The 20,008-nt window shown below is 41.0% G+C and overlaps 2 protein-coding genes and 1 pseudogene across 10 annotated transcripts in view; all 3 read right to left on the bottom strand.

Moving 5' to 3' along the window:
- BPHL (biphenyl hydrolase like) overlaps positions 1 to 5,851 on the bottom strand; it is a 32,611-nt gene extending 26,760 nt beyond the window's left edge. The window contains exons 1-2 of one of the 4 annotated variants that reach the window (XM_024552317.4): positions 5,650 to 5,850; positions 853 to 990 (exon numbers count right to left, since the gene is read on the bottom strand). In XM_024552317.4, coding sequence (XP_024408085.1) covers positions 853 to 857 — 5 coding nt within the window. In that variant the 5' untranslated portion in view covers positions 858 to 990; positions 5,650 to 5,850. Of the gene's footprint in view, positions 1 to 852; positions 991 to 5,649 lie in introns of all 4 variants that reach the window. The other 3 variants (XM_053920428.2, XM_024552315.4, XM_024552316.4) reach the window with 3 other exon arrangements.
- On the bottom strand, positions 997 to 3,830 carry LOC139440815 (protein SGT1 homolog pseudogene; annotated as a pseudogene).
- A 3,535-nt stretch (positions 5,852 to 9,386) lies between the features above and the next one.
- Positions 9,387 to 20,008, bottom strand: part of RIPK1 (receptor interacting serine/threonine kinase 1) — a 37,629-nt gene continuing 27,007 nt past the window's right edge. For 5 of the 6 annotated variants that reach the window (XM_053920430.1, XM_053920429.1, XM_071220975.1 and 2 more), the window contains 5 exons: positions 16,120 to 16,210; positions 14,701 to 15,261; positions 14,194 to 14,304; positions 13,128 to 13,277; positions 9,387 to 11,438 (listed from right to left, as the gene is read on the bottom strand). In XM_053920430.1, the coding sequence (XP_053776405.1) occupies positions 11,152 to 11,438; positions 13,128 to 13,277; positions 14,194 to 14,304; positions 14,701 to 15,261; positions 16,120 to 16,210 (1,200 nt within the window). In that variant the 3' untranslated portion in view covers positions 9,387 to 11,151. The remainder of the gene's footprint in view (positions 11,439 to 13,127; positions 13,278 to 14,193; positions 14,305 to 14,700; positions 15,262 to 16,119; positions 16,211 to 20,008) is intronic. The other variant, XM_024552320.4, reaches the window with a different exon arrangement.

Consider the following 20,008-nt stretch of genomic DNA (forward strand, 5'->3'; position numbering starts at 1 on the left):
AAGCACAGAAACAAATGCCTTTCCTTAGGCTGTCAATTTGTCTTTTCCATTTTCTCCCTCCTAATAATCACTTCTCTAACCCAGGTGTTCTTAAGCAAGTATGGTCATTAGAATCACCTATGAAAAGTGAAAATATACCTGCCTACGACAATCCCGGGAGACCATCATTTGGTAAAAGGTAAAACCCTGGCAGGTACTCTCTAAAGTGCCAGCACACCATTGTACTATTCAGTTGGTTAGTTCGTTCGTTCATTCATTCATTCATATATTTCCTAAACATCTACTTTGTCTGGGCACTCCATGTTGCTTGGGGGCTGGCAAAAAGGCAGATAATCAAACCGGCAACCAGCAGGTACTATGCAGTTTGCCATATTACGACAGAGTGGGGGGTATAGGAGACTTTGGGGGTGTAGGCTGCAGACATCAGGTTCACCATGCCTTCACCAACACCTACATGGCAGCCTACTCAGCTCCTTTTTAGGAGAACATTCCCTGCCTCCCACTGTATTAGCGGGACTCAAACTTAGATTTGGTTCATCTGGCAAAACTTTTTTTAAGTGCCTAATAAATTTTACTTATTATTATAACTAAGCATTTTTTAGTGTTTTTTTTTCCTTTCTTTCCTGGAAAATTTTAATCTCTAGATGCCCAGGCTGCACTAAATCAGCATCTCTGAGGTGGGATCCAGGTATTTGTATTTTTGAAAATCTCCAAGAGATTCTAATAAGTAACCAGGCTAAGAACTACTGGATTGAGTTAATAATTTCTTGGGAGAAAAAAAAAAAATCCTGTCTCTCTTTTAAAAAACAGCCTGTAGAAAGGCACGCTCAGGTAAAACAGCCTTCATCTTACCTCATATTTGTCCTGACTGCTTTTTTTTTGTGGGAGGCTGGATAATTTTGTGAAAGGGAAGAAGGTCAGGAGCAATATAATGGCAATCAGTTCCTGATTGAGCGCGCTGAACTACACCCCTCAAAGAGGAAGCGTTCACTGTGGGGGGAGGTGAGAATGTGTAAATAATTAAAATGAGTTTAATCATTAAACTAAATAACAGCTTCTGCGAACAGCTATATCATCTCATTCGTTTTTCCATGTGATACACATTATACTCACCAAATTCTACCACTGAGGAACCTGAGGATGAGACGGTTTAGGCAATTTGCCACAGTCACACTGCTCGGAAATTGCAAAGTCAAGATGAGCATCTGACTGTCTGAGCCTCTGACACTTTTTACACTTTGTTTAGAAATAAAAATGGGGGCTATTATTAGGATACAGCCTCACTTTGAAATTCCTACATATTCTCTATTATCTTATATGTGTAGTTATTTCTTTTGTATATTTTTTCCCAAAGTAACCACTGGCTACAATAAAGCTACCATAGGGCATGGATTTACATGAAATTTAAGTGAATATATATATGCAATACAGTGATAGCAAATTAATTTTTTAGTATTTTTTCCATTCCATGTTATCAGGAGGATTGATTTCAACTTTCCTTTTTTCCTACATCAGACCGGTTGGTGCTCAAAACTGTCCCACCAGACCCTGTGAATGATTTTTCACGGCACCTTTCACTTCAGCAGAACCATCTAAATAGATCTGCTGAAATAATCTGTTTAAAGCTGCATCTCCCTCCAACTTCTCATTATTTTCTTTTTCTTCGATCTCTCCAACCAATTTATCCCAATTTCTTGTATGAGATGATGATGGATATAGGAAGTTTCACTAAAGCAGACAACCTTTTTTCTGAAAATTCCACCTTTATAATGCATCGTTCTTCTGCACATTCCTGACTGCAAGCGTGATGATTACTTCAGGTTCTGTTTGATACCAGTCGTACTGAATTTCTGACTGATGGGCCCCTGGGATACAGACACCTTGGATTGTGACTCATTCTTAGCTTCTTGACACCTTTTAATCCAGACAATAAAATCAGCATCCACACGTTCTAATTTCTGTCCTTCTGCAAAAGTTTCTGAAGCAGCAGCATAGCTTTATTTTTTTCATGGTATTCACATATCCCTTTTCTCAGCACAGCAGTGATTATTTGGATAACGTTCAAGAGATTTCTTTATATCAGCAATGGCATCACAGTAATTCTCAATAAGGATGTGACAATATGCTCTCTGGCAATACTATTGTGCTTCATCTGGTTTCTGTTCCAAAGCCTCAGTCAGGTCCTCTATTGCGGCCTGGGGGTCCTCTTTGATCAGAGCATCTGAGAAGTTCAGGAAAAACCTCTGGGCCGTTGCAGGTCCTGCTGCAGCTTCCACCACCCCTGCTTTTGCTGGAGCTGCTACTACAAGGTTATCCTACATGAATTTTGATGACATACTTTTACATCTTTTATATGTTGTATTACTATTTAGATATTCATATTTCTATCATCACTAATTTCACCTACTAATTATTTAATTCTCATGTGCCAGGCCTTTTACATTCACTATCTCAAATCCTCAGAATAATTCTGCAAGGCATGTGGCAGCTCAGACAGGTTAAGTCTAGGGTTGGCCAAAAAGTGCATTTATTTTTTCCATAAAATAAAAGACACGTTTTTTATTTTCACCAATAACATTGTTGATTTGGCTATTTTGAGTATGTCAGCTAGCTCCTGCATGGTATAACGTTGATTGTTCTCAATTAATGTCTCAATTTGACCACTATCAACTTCAACTGGTCTACTCAACCATGGAGCATTTTCATTTTCCAGTGAGAAATCTCCGGCACGAAACTTCACAAACTACTTTTGACACATTTGGTCAGTCACAGCACCTTCTTCATACACTGCACAAATCTTTTTTTGCATTTTCACCTTTCTTGAAATAATAAAGCATAATATACCAAAACTGTTGCTTATCTTCTTCCATCTTCAATATGAAATGGCTACCCAAAAATTCACTAATTTTGACGTTTTTTAAATGCACACTGACATGACAGCTGTCACAATACAATCTATCAAAATTGTTTTGAAGGAAGTTAAAGACAGCTAAGTGCTACTAGAGCCATTTTACAGTAAAAACCAGATGAACTTTTTTGCCAACCCAATAACTTACTTATGTTACTGCAGCTAGGAAGTGGCAATGGAGCCATTTGAATGCCAGAGGCAATGCATTATTGGTAACCTCACAGCTGGAGACGGTCTCCAACAGGGCTCCAGCAGGAGGACCACATGCACCCTGACCACCAGACAGATGGTGGTGGCAGGTGCCACGTGAAGGAGTCTCTGATTCTCAGGCAGAACATCCTGAGTTTGAATTTGGAAAACACTTTTCTTCTGGCAGGTTTTTAGGTTCTGTAAGTTATTAATATTGCAACTGCATGTAACCTACAATTCTAGGTAAAAAAGACTTTTTTAATCTAATCCTGGGACATACCACTTTATAGATTATAAAATAAGAAAAGACCAGCATTCCCAAAAACAGACTTACAAACAAGTTTTTGGAACACAACTGAATTGCAGGTCGGGCACTGGCTGTTTCCGGAGTGCTTTTACCTACTTATACTGGGCTGCAGCCTTGTTTCAGGATTAACCAGTACCACTGCTTGTTTTCCCTGATCACATATCATATTACTTTGCAAGTACATTCATAAAATGGCAGTTCAAAATCCAGAGAAACCCGTTTTTCAGAGATGTTTTAGGAAGAATGATTTGCAGTGCTAATGGACCGCCCTTCCTTCCTACAACCATTAAATAACCTATTATAACTTTGATACTGGTAAAATCACAACAACTTTATTTCAAGCCCTTCCTGCAAACAGTAAATTGGATTAATCGCCATTTTTCAGTGTTAATTTACACTGCTGCAGACATTGACATAGTTTTCCATCTGTATCAAAACAGTCCTGAAAATCTAAAATATCTAAAATAATAAAAAATACATAAATCAAATGTGAAGCTCCTAGTCAATCACAACATAAAAAATATAAAGCCAGTCAGATTTTTCCTTTCTCCTTCCAAAAAAGTTTTCAAATAAGAAGTTTCCACATTACATATAGTAAAGTTCTAAATGCCAGGTACCTACCTAGCATTTGACTTTTCTTCCTAGTCATGAATGGAACTTGCCCATATACCGTGTGTGTGTGTGTGTGTGTGTGTGTGTGTGTGTGTGTAGGTAGGTCCATAGGGAGTAAAGTAAAGCAAGCTTCTTGCTTCTCTATCCACATTTTCTGCCTAGTATCTCTTGAGTCCCAGGACACCCATTTTTAAGACAGTGAGTCAGAGATTAATCGAGGTTTTGTTTTTTTTTTTTTTTTGGTTATTGGTTTATCTCAAAATGCATGTGTGTGGGGGGATGTCAGAAAAGAGAAAGGTAGATTCTTGGGCATCGCCACAGACAACCATCAGAACCTCTGGGAGTCAGGCCCAGGTATTTGAATTTTCCCACTTCCCAAGGTGGTTCTCCTGCATGAGGTCACCAAAGAGAAGACTCTGGAACTTGGGACTGTGTTTCTGAGAGCTAACAGGTCACATACATTCTCAGGTTGGTCTCTGATCAACAACACACGAAAGATTATTGCCTCTTAAGAGACTGGACAGAGTAACAGACTGAGTAAGGGCTTTGAGGTTGTAACCTCTGTCAGCAGTACGTCTGTGACTAAGCAAATTATGTTTCCTCCCTGAGTCCCTTTGTTACAGGAAAGGGGCCTGGCCCTGAGCAGGTCTGCCTAGGCCCGGCCTGCAGTGTGTGGGTTCTTGACTTTGTACAGCAGAGGCTTCACAACACGAGTCCAGGTGATTCTGGCAGTACATTTATTAGAGCTGGGGACACTGACATAAGGAAGGGCTTAGGATAGAAGAAGTGACAGGAGAGCCTACTAGGCTGGGCAGCTTTGGCTCTCTAGAAAGTCTGAGAAAAGGGGGCCTTGGACACCTGTTCATGGGGTTAGCCCTGAAGGAGCTGCTGCTGCCCACTACTCCCCAGATCGCAAGTCTCAATGAGGTCTTAGGGCTTAGAAAATGAGGGCCTGTGCAGGAAGAGGCAGGGAAGAGGAAGGGAAAGGTGCAGGTGTACTCCAGGGAGGAAGAGCATGCTGAGGCCCTTTATTTCTTAAGGGTTTGAAAGTCTGGGAGTTTAGAGGAGGGCTCAGGGAAGGATCTCAATAGAATATTCATGAATTTTATGCTGATATGCCAAAACAAGATTTATTTCCTTAACTTCATCTGTCCTTGAGTGTGGTTGGCACAAATGGCACCAGCTGGATTTCTGCTATGTATTTCCTTGACTAGAGTGATATAAGCTATTTACCCTTTGGTTGGGGAGAAGTATAAATCATTTATTCTTAAGTGTCCTCGGCTACAGAAGATAGGATTTTGTGATTTACTACCTGGCTGTAAACTGCTCGGCTGTTTAACTATCCGTCTCAGTTTCCCTATTCCACTTGTCCTGGCTTACTGCCTGTCTCGTCTTTGGTCTGCACAACGGAGAGGCTGGGCTCTACCACGGGATCCTTCAAGGCTCCAGAGTTCCAGAACAGAAGGCGCTGCACTGCTCCAGTGCTAAGGCAGGGCCAGCAGAGGGGAGGTCAGCTCCCACGCACCCCCTGCTCCCGCCCTTCCCTCCTAGCGTCCTCTCCACCCTCACCCTGCCCCCCACCCAGCGCGTGAACTTGTCACGGGAACTCCCACAGGGGACTGGGCGCCATTACCTGAAGGAGGCCTCGGTCCGGGTCAGAGGAACGGAGAGACCCGACCTCGGAGCCGAAACAAGGAGCCGCAGACGGAGCGCACTACGGCTACACAGCGCCACCGCCATGGTCCCAGGTCGCACCAACCCAGGGAGCGCATGCGTGGACCTGTGCGGGCCTCCCTGGGCAACCCCCGAGGTCGCTAGCCAGGAAACCCGCATGCGCTAGGCGGCTCGCTCCCCCTTCCCTTGGCAGCCCAGCTTTGTCCCGCTTTGCTCCGCCTGACATTTCCTTATTGCTCCCTACCTCCCCCGCCCCAACCTCGCAGCTCGCTGGGTTCTCGCAGATCCCTGATGAATAGGGGCTTGCGGTCCCCCCCACCCCCCAGTACCCCGGGGAAAGATTTTATTTTTGGGGGGTGCTCGCTTCCTGGCTGTGAAGGTGAGGTGAAGTGTATTTGCTTCTAGAGATGATAGAATTAAAACATTTTTGTTCTTCATACTGTCATGAGCATATGTTCCCAATATAGTCTTTCCTATAAGTCAGTGGGACACTGCTCAGCTAGCGGTCTGCTGAGCAGCCCGGCACTGAGTCATAGACAAGAGTCACACCCAGGAACTATGCTATTCACTCAGTTTTGTTGAATGCAGGTTCACTCAAAGTAGAACATCAACATACATTAATTCCTACGCACACTCTAACAATCTAAGCGAAATATAACATACACACCAACGATGAATGGGTGATAACGAACCTGAGTCCCAGAGTCTCGTGTGCAGGCCATGGAGACAGCATGGTGGGCAAGGGAGTTGCTGGCGTCTTGCAAGGAATGGTCTCCAGAGCCAGGTGAGTAGCAGGACAGACGTCCCCAGTCCAGCAGGGCACAGCCTCAGGCAGCCAATGCCAAGGGAGATCAGCGTGGTGAGGAGCAGGACTCTGGTGTGTGGAGTTCGGCTGTCTCAGCAGTGGTCTGGAGCCTGCCTCAGTTATACCTTGAAAGTGGTGTACTCCACCCTTCTGGATCTTTTTGATGAATGTCCTGGCTCTCCTGATGCCAGGTGTGGGATTTCCCCAGGAGCCCATCTATGGGTGGTCCCGCTCTGCAGACATGGTTATTCTGGTCACATGTGCAGATATCTTAGGCATGTCTCTGCCAGACATGTCTGCTCTGACTTAGGTAGTTTCCCTCTTGAATCAAAGTGTCTTGGCTGACCGACAGCCATTTGGTTGACATAAATGACTCAACTTTGTTTTATGTACTTTATGCCATCTTGTCAGACCAATGCCATTTTATTGATCCTGCTCTCCACACATACCACCTCACACTCATTAGAATGGCTATTAAAAAACAAACAACCAAACAACAAACCAGCCCTGGCTGGTGTGGCTCAGTTGGTTGGGAAATTCTCCCCACAAATGGAAGGAAGGTCTCGGTCTAGGCACATGCCTAGGTGCATATACTTGTGGGGGTGCCAATGAGAGGCAACCAATAGATGTTTCTCTCTTCCATGTTTCTCTCCCTCCCTTACCGTCTCACTGAAATCAGCAACTATGTCCTCGGGTGAAGATTAAAAAGAAAAACATAAATTAATGTGTTATGGAGGATATGGCGAAATTGGAACTGTGAACCATGTACAGCGTTGGGAATGTAAAGTGGTGTAGTGGCTGTGGAAAATAGTGTGTCCATTTGTCAAAAAATTAAATATGGAACTACCAGACAACTCCATTTCTGCGTATATACCTCAAAGAATGGAAGTCAGGGTCTCAAATTAATATTAATATACCCAGTGCATAGTAGCATTGTTCACATAGCCAAAAACGGGGAGCAACCCAACTGTCTGTCAATAAATGAAAGTATAAATAAAATGTGTATACACAGAATATTGCTTTGCCTTAAAAAGGAAATTCTGAAACTTGGAGACATCGTGCTCAGTGGGTAAGCCAATCACAAAAGGACAATTACTGGCTGATGCCACTTGTATGAGGTCCCTAGAGGAGACAAATTCATAAAGATGGGAAGTAGAATGGTGGTTGTCAGGGACTAGGGGGAAAGAGACGGGGAGTTTGTGTTTAACAGGGACAGACTCGGATGGTGGTGATGGTAGCACAGTGTGAACATACTGAATGCCACCAAGTACACTTGAAAATGGTTAAGATGGTTAAATTTATTTTAAGTGTATTTTGCTATGCTAAAATATTTTTTTCAAGACCATATAATTCAAGCTTTATATAAAGGTTATAAACATCTGGACTTGAAGATTCAGTGGAGAAAAACAATACCCCTTTAATGCTAACATTATACCTTCCCTACACTGGGAATAACTGGCAGAGTCTTGGCTTGAGTTACTCAGGATGATAACAGCTTCCTTGTGTATTACATTATTTTTTCTCTAAGAGACCCATGGTGCTTTTAAGTGTTACAGCCATGGAAGTTTCATTACCTGCCATACCCTTGCTGGCCCATTGGAATTCCTTGAGTAATAAAGGCAGGTTTGGCTTAACTATGGAATACCCAAAAATATTTATGTTCTACTTCACCGTAAATCTGTCACATCAAATTTCCTGCACAGAAAGAAAATATGTATTTCAGCTGACTACTGTCACTTGAATTTCACAAATCAAAAGTTGGGTCAACATTTCCTTATTTTTTTCCTGAAATGTTGCTTATTATTTCTTTTCAGAGATGCTGAGGGTTAAAAATAATTGTCTCAAATTTTAACACCAGTTATCCTACTGGTAAGCAAAATGGCAGCACTGTGAAATTATCGGTGTCACAGTTTAAGGTACACACTTGAGAAGTAGTCCTTTGTGTATAATGCAGGCGTACAGTTACAAAACAGCTACTGTTTCTGTGCCAGGTACCTTATGATGCGTTATTTTATTTTACTCCTTACACCAACCATAGGTACATTGCCCCTTCTCTTTATAGATAAGGGAACTAAGGCTAGGAGAGGTTAGGAAGCAGGCCCTTAGGTATACAGCCAAAGAGTGGCAGAGGGGAATTTAAGTCGGCTTGATTTCAGGGCACTGTACGTGGACTATTACATATTATAAAATTCATTGTAGTAGCATCGCCCTTCAATGATTTGTTGTCAGAAGCCTCTGCAATCATCATATAAATACCTAACTTTTCATATTAGCATTAATAAGAAAAACTGTTCTCTATAAATAACACACATTAAAATGTTCGGCAAAATACTATTTAAAACATTTTGTAAATAAGAACTTATTTTTGAAGCCTAACTTCATATCCTAGACCCAAAGCAAAGGTTATGAGCATAACAACAAGTGGCATTCTGCTGCGCAAGACTGAGCTGGAAGCGTGTCCTATTTACCAGAGGTAACCTCAGGATCTATCTTTTTTGGAACCCAGTGTGGATAGTCTCTCTCATTTTGTAGTCTGTGTCAGCTCACTTAGTTGGTTTCGCTGAAGGCTAGTGTTTTTGTGGTGCCCTGGTCTTGTCCTGAAACTCCTCAGATACAAATTTGACTCTTTTCAGCCCAGTTTTTAGAGTTGGGGCTGAAGCAAAGGCCTCTGAGCCATGCTGGGAGGACAGCAATGCTGCGGGCTCTTGGTGCTGGGAGACACAATGCTCTGTCCAGAAGCTTCTCCTCTTTTTACCATGTGCTTCCTCTCTCCTACCAATAGCAGGCAGTGAAAGGAGGATTAGGTATAGGAACTGCCAATTGAAGTGGTAAAGTCTCAGTGGAGAACCCTAAACTGTCTCATTTATACAAACACACATCATTTCAATGGCTTGTATTTAAGGTACAAAATTTTATTTTTGAAGAGTCAAAATACTTTTCATTTTTGCCTCTTATCATGGATCATTCAATCTCTTTGGAAGTTAAAGATTTTAGAACACTGTTAAGACAAGGTACAAGGGATACATTTAGAAAAGAAATCATCCAGCTCCCACTAGCAAAGCTTGGGACCCTTTCCCCCTCCAGTTTTGCTTTTGGTCTTTGTGATCAGAGCTGTGTGGCAACTAAGTAGTGAGCCTGCATACGTGTTGGTAAGAAAACTGAGGTTCATTACTTTATAACAGTACTCTTCTCAGCTGGGGCAATTTGGCTTTTCCAGGGAACATCTGGCAATGCCTAGAGACATCTTTGTAACAACTGGGGATGGGAAGAGAGGGAGAACAGTGCTACTGCCATGTAGTGGGTAGAGGCCAGGGTTGTTTCCAAACATCCAACAATGCATAAGGACAGTTCCCCACAAGGAAGAATTATCCAGCCCACGACGCCACTAGTGTGGAGGCTGAGAAATTCTTTACAGTCCCACTTCAGGTATGTGTGTGTGCACGTGTGTATATCTGCTGGGTTGAGCTGGAGGAGGATTAGAATCAGAATTAACAATTCTGTTAACAACCCACCCAGCACTAGAATCTGTTCAGACTGCCAGACTGGTCAATCTGCACCACTCTCCTCCCCTCCATGGCATACGCTCTCTGTTTAGCAAAGTGCTGGCAGTGATGCTGGGTGGCCCAGTTGGCTTCAGTCTTCCAGTCTTCTAGTTTCTTCATTCATTCCTGAGTTTCATGTGGGCTTTGAAAGGTTGAGTGCCAGAAGCACAATTACCAGACTCTAAAAGATTACCTTTTTTTTACATTATAGCTCACAGAAAAAAATGAAAATATTTCTACAGCACCCTGGGGTAAACTGGAGAGATGTTCCACAGAGATCAGTCCCGAGGCTCCAGTCACAGCCCAGGTGAAGATAATATTCCCCGCATACCTGCTCCCTCAGCAGGGTACTCAGGTTGGGAAAGTGCCTAAAGTGCCAGAACACTAGGGAGGAACTCAAAAACTTAATCAAGAATTTTTGTAATCGTCACAATTAGTAGCAATATCTTGCAACAACTGCCTGGAAAATTGTGATATTTTTGTTTCCCCCCCTCCTTACTACACCATAAAATCCCTTCATTTAATTTATGGAGTGGAGATTGCATGCAGTTCTTGAAGCCTGTAATGGCTGATACAGAATTTGATACTGAAGTTAACAGAAAATATAATTTTGGAATGAACTGTGGTTGTAATACCAAAAAACACCGAAGTATTTGAAGAGAACTTAGAACTTTTCTGTACTTTGGTTATAACAGGAGCCTATGTAGAAAAAAGAGCACAAAACAAGAAAGTTGATTTAGTTTACATTCTCTGAATTTTCTTTTGTTGCTCAAACAAAATTCCAGGAAACGGAATGAATAGCAGAACTGAAGGTTATGGGATAAAGTAAAAGAAAATGATCTTCCTCAAATATCTTTTCTTTCCATTTTCAAACCCACTTAGGCTTCTTCTTTTCATTAAGGCTTGGCCATTAATAAGTCTTTCTGTCTAGTGGGTAGTTTGCTGTAGATTTCTTTCCCATTGTCCAGCTGTTCAATGCAGAACATGATTTTGATGCAGATACAGGATCCATATCAGTGAGGAAAGAATTCTGGATGATCTGAGGCAGCCAACTTTCAGTGGATTACTCACTAAGTGAGGAGTTTATTTCATGCTGCCAAAGCTCCTTTTAGAGTTAGTGCTGGCTGATATATTTCAAGGCGTTCAGAAGGTCTAGTCTCGAACACTGGTGGAGTGCGTAGGCCAGCTTTCCCACTGTGGCCCCCTTATTGCCTTCCCTCATCAGCCACTTTTGGAGCATCTGGTAAACCTTTTCTTTTAATCCATCTCGCTCATAGTCATGGTCAATTTCATCAATCTGAGATTCAGTGAAGCCCAGTTTACGTGCACAGCTTTTCCAGCTCCTTCCTAGATTTTCCCTGACTGGGTCCAGGTGTTTATCAGTCAGACTAGTGGTATTATCTGCCAAAAAGAAAAAAGAATGCGGCGTGAAGCTGCAATTCATTTTAACATCCGAGCTTCAAAAACCTGTATAAAGTGAAGAGTACCTGGAATACAGTGGAAAAGACAACTTCTTAATTACATACCTGTTAACTCATTGGATGATGTGTCAACTAGCCCATTGGAGGAGTTTTTGTAAATTAGAATTGGGGACCTCTTCCTCCTAGCAGATGCATCTCTGAGCCACAGCTGATGGCTTTGGGATTAAAACCCCTGCCTGACTATCAGGTTGTTTATACAACCTTAGCCAGCAGCTCTATTTACATGAGAGCTTTCTGATGTAAAGGGAAAAAAACACCATTTTTTTCCCCTTTTGGGCATTTTCTCTTTATGTATGGCCAGCATCGACCCCTTCACCCAACAATTCATTTTCACCTTACTTAGTCAAGGAAACAGACCATCAGGTGTGAACCTGCCTATTCAACCAAACTGCCTTCCCTGTCTTTTAAGGGATGAGGCATTCACACTGTTCAAGATCTCCTTCTGGACCATCCCTCCCCGGCCCCAACTGCCGTCCCCCTCTTCTACAGCCATAACCTCTCTCTTTCTACTGGCTCCTTCCCCTTAGGCCGTCACAAAAGCAACAAAAAGAAACAAAAAGGGTAAAATAACCACCACAAACAAACCATACTGCTTGATCCTCATCCTACCTCAGTAAGCTGAATATAAGGGAAAAGACATCTCATTTTTGCCCCTTAACTCCCATTCTTTCCTCACACCCCCACAGTGCAGCTTTTATCATCACCATTGGAGGTCAGGCATCCAAAAACCTCCCAAGGTATTTGTCAAATTTTGTTAGTACTTCAGGAGAGGAAAACCTGAGTTTCATCAGATTATCAAAGATATCCTTGTCTCCCTCCAGTTTAGGAACTTCTGCTCTAGTTATTTTAAAGTCTGTCCTTCAAATGGACTAGATCAGGGATTGGCAAACTGCAGCCTATGGATCAGAGCCAGCCCGCTGCCTGTTTTGCTGAACAAAGTGTAACCGAAGCACAGCGATCCGTGTGCATGTTGTCTGCGGCTGCTAGTGCACGACAATGTGAGCTGAGTAGTGCAACAGAGACCTCAAGGCCACCGAAGCCTAAGATACTTACTATCTACACCTTAATAGAAAACCTTGCCAGTTCTAGGGTTAACCAGAGAGCGAGGTTCTTTAATCACATTGTTTTGGCCTCATGCTAGCTTTTGCTAGGTTGTGTTTTGGGATTAATGTTATGAGCCTGCCTAACGGGAAAGTCTTCATTTTCAATACAGAGGTGCCACTGAGGGCAGTTGCCTATAGTTTACAAAATCCCTTTAGATGAGGACCCGAAGGAGCTATCTCTCCTAGGTCTGAGTAGTAGCATTAATGATGATGATTATAACAATTTAACACTTTTCTAGACCTTATTATGTGCCACGCAATATTCTAAGTTCTTTATGCATATCAACGCATTTAATTTTCACAACAATCCATGAATTAGATATTGTAAATTTCTCCATATTAAACACAAATAAATTACAAAGAAATTATAAGGGAATTACACAGATATTATACAGAGGAAACATGGGACAACTTTCAGGGAGAAATTTTAGGATTCCATTACCTCCCTCTCATCACGTAAGAAAGTTCAAGGTTGCTAGACAATGGGCCCGTAAGGGGCATCTTACCAAAGATATCTTGGTACTTAGAAGCAGGCTCTTTCAAGTTTATGTACGTGCTGTCCAGTAATGGTGAACTCACTCCACCAACTTCCATATAATTCTTGTCTCCAATCTGAATGCCAGTACTGTTATATATGGAACATTTTACAGACTCACCTGAATAGAGAGAAGCACACAGCTAAGTACATCTAAACTGAAAGTAAGATAAGCCCTGACTGGGTAGCTCAGGTGGTTAGAGTGTTGTCCCGCCAAGGTTGTGGGTTCAATCCCTGGTCAGGGAACACACAAGAATAAACCAATGAATGCATAAGTAAGTATAACAACAAATCAATGTTTCTATCTTACCCTCTCTTCCTTCCTCTCTCTCTCTAAAATCAATAAATAAAAATTTTTTAAAAGTAAGATGAAAAATACAACACAGTAAAAGGGCAGGGCTTTACTCCAAATGTTTAAGTCAAATTACTTATTCTATGCCATCCTGTAACATCTTTTAAAAAATTTTTTTTCTTTTAAAAAATTAGGGTGCCTACTATCATAAAAATAGAAAATAGTAAGTACTGATAAAGACGTGGAGAAAATGGAACCCTTGTGTGCTGATGGAGGAAACACAAAATGGTGCAGCCACTGGGGTGAGCAGTACGGTGGCTCCTCCAAAAATGAAAAATAGAATTACTATATGATCCAGCAATTCCACTTCTAAGTATATACCCCCCAAAATTGAAAGCAGGGTCACAAACAGGTATTTATACCCCCTTGCAGCATTATTCACAATAGCCAAAAAGTGGAAGCCTCTCAAGTGTCTATCACTAGATGAACGGAAACACAAAATGTGGTGTATACATGTAATGAAATATTATTCAGCCTTAAATCGGAAGGAAATCCTGACACATGCTACGTGAACCTCTAGGACGTTGTGCTATGTAAAGTAAGGATAAATAGTGTATGATTCCACTTATAGGAGGTACATACAGTACCTCCTATTAAATTCAGTACCTCCTAGTAATTAAGTTCATAGACATAAAAGGTAGGTTTGTTGCCAGGGGCTGGAAGGGGAAGGAGAAAGGGGATTTACTGTCTGATGAGTACAGAGTTTCAGCCTGGGAAGGTGAAAAGAGTTCTGAAAATAGCTGATGGTGAAGGCAGCCCGACAATGCGGTTTTCATCACAAATGGCAGTCTGTGGCCTACATGAGATAAGAAATAAAAATATCCAAGACTTATTTCTTACCTTCAAAAAATAGCAAGCAAATAAAAGAATACAAGCAAATACATTCACTTGCATCAGAGATTGGGTATAACAGGACTATTACGATTCAGGCTCGAGTAGGAGATGCCTACCAGTTACAAAAACCTAGAAACCAGCACTTACAGACAGCTGCACTGAATCCCACCCAGACTGAAATATGCCCGGGCCAAGGGATCTGATGGAGACTGTTCCACGGTGGCAAGCTGCATCTGGCAGCGGGAGACTCTGAGCTGGCCCTTTGTTACCTTATAGTCTACAACAGAGCTGGCCGCTGTTTTATTTTTCAGAAAAATTTTTTAAAAAAAGATAAGATTGGACTGAAAGGCCTGTTTACCTGTTGATGACAGGGAGACGAATGGAATGGTGGGTGTGTTTCCCAGTAGGTTGGTCTCAGGCACTGGAGTTTTATGCAGGCTTGGCATGTGGCTTGGATTTGGCCCACAACAAACTCTGGAACCTACTGTTCCCAGACCTAGTGATCTTGTTCTAAAACCATGTGGACTATATGATCCATTGTTCCAGTGTAGTCCTCGGGTTTGGCTGGTCAGTCCAACTGGCTGGTGTACTTCATTACCATGACTGGTTGCATTGGAAGAAGCAAGGTCTTTTACCCCTAGGTTCTGATACGGTCTTGACTGTGCGAAAGGGTCATGGGAGACCCTTCGTCTCCTTTCCTCCTCTCTATTGTAAGCCACATTTTGTCTGGGTGGCTGTTTTGTTTGCCTGTCCATGCGGTTGCCAAAAAGATGGTAGTTGGCTTCCTCCTGGAGTTTACTCTGAAGCCTGAGGTCATTCTCCTCCTGCTGGTGCTCCGGAGAGGGGGCAAACCAGGACTCTTCCACAGGACCCATCCCAAGTCCCTGTGAACTATGCAGGGAACAGGGCTGTTCTGTGGCTGAGAAGAAATGATCAGCATTGGAGTTTCATGAAACATTAAAAAGTAAAATGAAACCTGAGTACCTCAGAGTCACATACTGTAAACGTTGAGAACAAGTAAAAAGCACGTACTACGTGGCCCTCTTCTTTTATATGTAATAAGTAGGAGCCCATGCCTGGCAATGAGAGAGCACTAGGGAAATTACAACAAGCAACAGAAGAGTGGGTGTTGCAGGAATGACCAAGGAAGAAACGGACTTGTGTTGCAGAAGAGGAGGTAGTTTCTCCTTGGTTAGTGCAGAGTTGGAAAATGACAGCAGCAGTTCTATGCTAATCACTTTCCATGGATGCTTTCATTCTTTCATTCTTTAAAGAATAAAAGTAGGAGCAGTAATCATGATCTGATGGATGACGTTTAAGAGGTAAAATAATTTGCTCCATAATAAATAGCTAATAAGTGGCTACAAAACCCTGTACTCTGCCTACCCTTTTGTTGTAAGGAAAAAAAGTATCTCTGTTTGAATCTGAGACTAGCCTCTCTGCTTATACTCTAGATCTCATCATCCCTGACCTTCTCAAGCACTTGCTCGTACATATGCCCCCTTCCTTATCCCGAACCATCACTTTCTCCCTATCAGATATATTAGGACTCTTATCTTCAGGGTACTTTATCATTTTGGTGAACTCAAAGGTACTTAAAATATATGTATCTTGACTCCTGAATATATTATATATATATATTTTTTAAGGTAAGTGTTACAATTTTACAGCTGCTTCTTCTTCTCATATGGTTGTGAATAGTATTTAAGAGAGGAGAGGGCATGAATGAGTAAACAAATAAGTGAATAAACAGATTTCTGATCATAGTGTAAGTTACCTGAATTTGACCTGCTTGGAGGTATTGCTACACAATCCATTTGGAGAGACTGCATTCTCTTCACAATTTCATTTTGGCCAGGATACTCTTTCTATAATAAAGAACAAAATACATACTTCAGTAAATAGCAGAAAATAGTTCCAGAAGATTATTGTAAGAAAAATGAATTTTTTCAGAAAGTAGAAATTTCACGTAGCTCTTATGAACAGTAAATATTAAAAAAAAAATGTTTTTCCCAAGTAGCCAAAACAATCTTTAAAAAGAACAAAGTCGCAGGGCTCACACTTTGTGATTTCAAAACTCACTGCAAAGCTACAGTAATCAAAACACAGTGGTATTGCCTAAGGACAGACATATAGCCCAAAGGAATATATTGAAGAACCCAGAAATAAACCCTTACATATATGGTCAATTAATTTTGGACAAGGGTGCCAAGACCACTCAATGGGGAAACACTGAATATCCACATGTGAAAGAATGAAGTTAGATCCTTACCTTTAAACATTTATAAAAATTAACTCAAAATGGATCAAAAACCCAAGCTTAGGAGCAAAAGCTATATAACTATTAGAGGAAAACACGGGAAAAGCTTCAGGACATTGGATGTGACAATGATTTCTTGGATATGGCAATAAAAGCATAGGCAACAAAATAAAAATAGATAAATTTGTCCACATCAAAATTAAAGCCTTCTGTGTATCAAAGGACACTATTATGAGAGTAAAAAACAATTCACTGAATAGGAAAAAGATTGTAAATCATATATATGTGATAAGGGATGACTATCCAGATATATAAAGAATTTCTATAATTTGACAACAACAACAGTGCAACCCAATGCAAAAATGGGAAAAGGTCTTAAAAAGACATTTCTCGAAAGAAGACGTACAAATGGCCAATAAGTACATGAAAAGATGCTCAACTTCCAGTCATTAGGGAAATGCAAATCAAATCCACCATGAGATATACACCACTTCACACTGATTAGAATGGCCATGTCTTAAAAAACAAAAAACAAAACAAAATCAAAACCCAGAAAATAAGTGTTGGTGAGAACGAGAAATTGAAACGCTTGCGCATTGCTGGTGGGAATGTAAAATGGTGCTGCCATTATGGAAAACAGTTTCATGGTTCCCCAAAAAGTTAAACGGAATTATCATACAGTTCAGCAGTTCTACTCCTAGGTGTGTACGTGAAAGAACTGAAAGCAGGGACTCAAAAAAATACTTATATACCAACGTGCATGGCTGCATTATTCATTACAGATAAAAGGTGGAAACAATCCAAGTGTCCATCAACAGATGAATGAAGAAAATGTAATAGGTACATACAATGGAATAGGATTAAGCTTTAAAGAGGAATGAGGTTCTTGCACAAGCTACAGAATGGATGCACCTTGAAGACATTACACTAAGTCAGCGATTTTCAACCTTTTTCATCTCATGGCACATATAAACTAATTACTAAAATTTTGCGGCACACTAAAATATATTTTTTGCTGATCTGATAAAAAATAGGTATAATTTTGATTCACTCACACCGGATGGCTATTGTTGTGTTGGCTCTGGTCATTTTTTCATTTGATAATCTAAGGGAAAAGAAGTCAGTGCCCCTGACAGTCAGGTAATGCATGTTTTAAAAATTCTTGTGGTACACCAGTGTGCTAAGTGAATGTGCTAGACACAAAAAGACAAATATTGTGTGATTTCATGTCTATGAGGTACTTAGAATAGGAAAATTCAGAGACAGAAGGTAGAACAGAGGTGACCAGGGGATGGGGAGAGAAATGAATGTGGAGTTAAAGTTTCTGTTTGGGATTAACAATAAAGGAAATGGATATTGATGATGGTTGTACAACACTGTGAATGTACTTAGTGCCAGTGAATTGGATACTTAAAAATGGTTAAGATAGAAAATTTTATGGTATGTATCTCACCACAATAAAAAAGAAATTTTCTATAAAAGTCCTAATACTTATTATAGAAAATATAGGGAATTAAAAGAAACTCACACATTGTGCCTTCACTCAAAGGGAAAAATTAACATTTTGGGATTTTCTTCAGGTCTTTTTCCTGGTCATATTTACATTTTGCTTCTAACACACTGCAAGCTACAAAGGTATGTGGTCAAAAACATTCACTAAATGAATGTATGAGTGATTCAGAGAAAAATGAGAGAGAATATTAATTATGTGCATCGTTTGGAATATTTTGTACATTGAATTTTATGCTTAACATGATAAGCATTTTTGTTATTTTTTAAAGTAATTTTATTGATTTTGCTATTACAGTTGTTCCATATTTTTCTCACATATATTCCCCTCTACCCTATACCTCCAGCACTCCCCCTCCTCAGTTTATGTCCATGGGTTTTACTTATAAGTTCTCTGGCTTCTCCATTTCCTACACTATTCTTAACCTCCCCTTGTCTATTTTGTACCTACCATTTATGCTTCTTATTCCCTGTACCTTTTCCCCCATTCTCCCCATTCTCCCTCCCCTCTGATACCATCCGTGTGATCTCCATTTCTGTGATTCTGTTCCTGTTCTAGTTGTTTGCTTAGTTTGATTTTGGTTTTTTAAAAAGATTTTATTTATTTATTTTTAGAAAGGGGAAGGGAGGGAGAAAGAGGAGAGAAATATCAATGTGTGAGAGATACATCGATCAGTTGCCTCTCGCACACCCCCAACTGGGGACCTGGCCCACAACCTAGGCATGTGACCTGACTGGGAATTGAACCCAGTGACTTTTTGGTTCACAGGCCAGCACTCAATCCACTGAGCCACACCAGCCAGGGCTATTTTTATTTTTTAGGTTCAAGTTGTTGATGGTTGTAAGGTTGTTGTCATTTTACTGTCCATGGTTTTTTATCTTCTTTTTCTTAGATAAGTCCCTTTAACATTTCATATAGTAAGGGCTTGTTGATGATGAACTCCTTTACATTTTTCTTGTCTGGGAAGCTCTTTATCTGCCCTTCCATTCTAAGTGATAGCTTTGCTGGATAGAGTAATTTTGGATGTAGGTCCTTGCCTTTCATGACTTGGAATACTTCTTTCTAGCCCCTTCTTGCCTGCAAGTTTCCTTTTGAGAAATCAGCTGATAATCTGATGGGCACTCCTTTGTAGGTAACTGTCTCCTTTTCTCTTGCTGCTTTTAAAATTCTCCTTATCTTTAATCTTGAGTAATTTAATTATCATGTGCCTTGGTGTGTTCCTCTTTGGGTTCAACTTTTTTGGGACTCTCTGAGCTTCCTAGACGTGTATGTCTATTTCCTTCACCAGAATGGGGAAGTTTTCTTTCATTATTTGTTCAAATAAGTTTTCAATTTCTTCCTCTTCCTCTTCTCCTTCTGGCACCCCTATGATTCAGAGGTTGGAACATTTAAAGTTGTCCCAGAGGTTGCTAAGCCTGTCCTCATTTTTTAAATTTCTTCTTTCTTTATTCTGTTCAGGTTGAATGTTTAGTTCTTCCTTCTGTTCCAAATTGTTGATTTGAGTCCCAGTTTCCTTCGCTTCACTGTTGGCCCCCAGTATATTTCACTTTACTTCACTCTGTATAGCCTTCACTTCTTCCTTTATTTTGCATCTACAATCAGTTCTGTAAGCATCCTGATTACCAGTGTCTTGAACTCTGCTTCTGATTGGTTGGCTATCTCCTCTTTGCTTACTTCTTTTTCTGGAGTTTTGATCTGTTCTTTCATTTCTTGGGCCATATTTCTTTGTCTCGCACACCTGTTGTGTTGTAAGGGGTGGAGAATTAGGTGTGCACCAGGGTGAGGCAATCCACTCCCCTGCATTGTGACACTGTATGTGGAGAAGGGGTCATAGTGGGAACAGCGCTGCTTGCTTGGCTCTCACTCTGCTTTCAGTCATTTCCCCCACTACCCACA

This window comes from Desmodus rotundus, chromosome 3 (assembly GCF_022682495.2).
Source record: "Desmodus rotundus isolate HL8 chromosome 3, HLdesRot8A.1, whole genome shotgun sequence".
In the NCBI taxonomy this organism is placed as follows: Eukaryota; Metazoa; Chordata; class Mammalia; order Chiroptera; family Phyllostomidae; genus Desmodus; species Desmodus rotundus.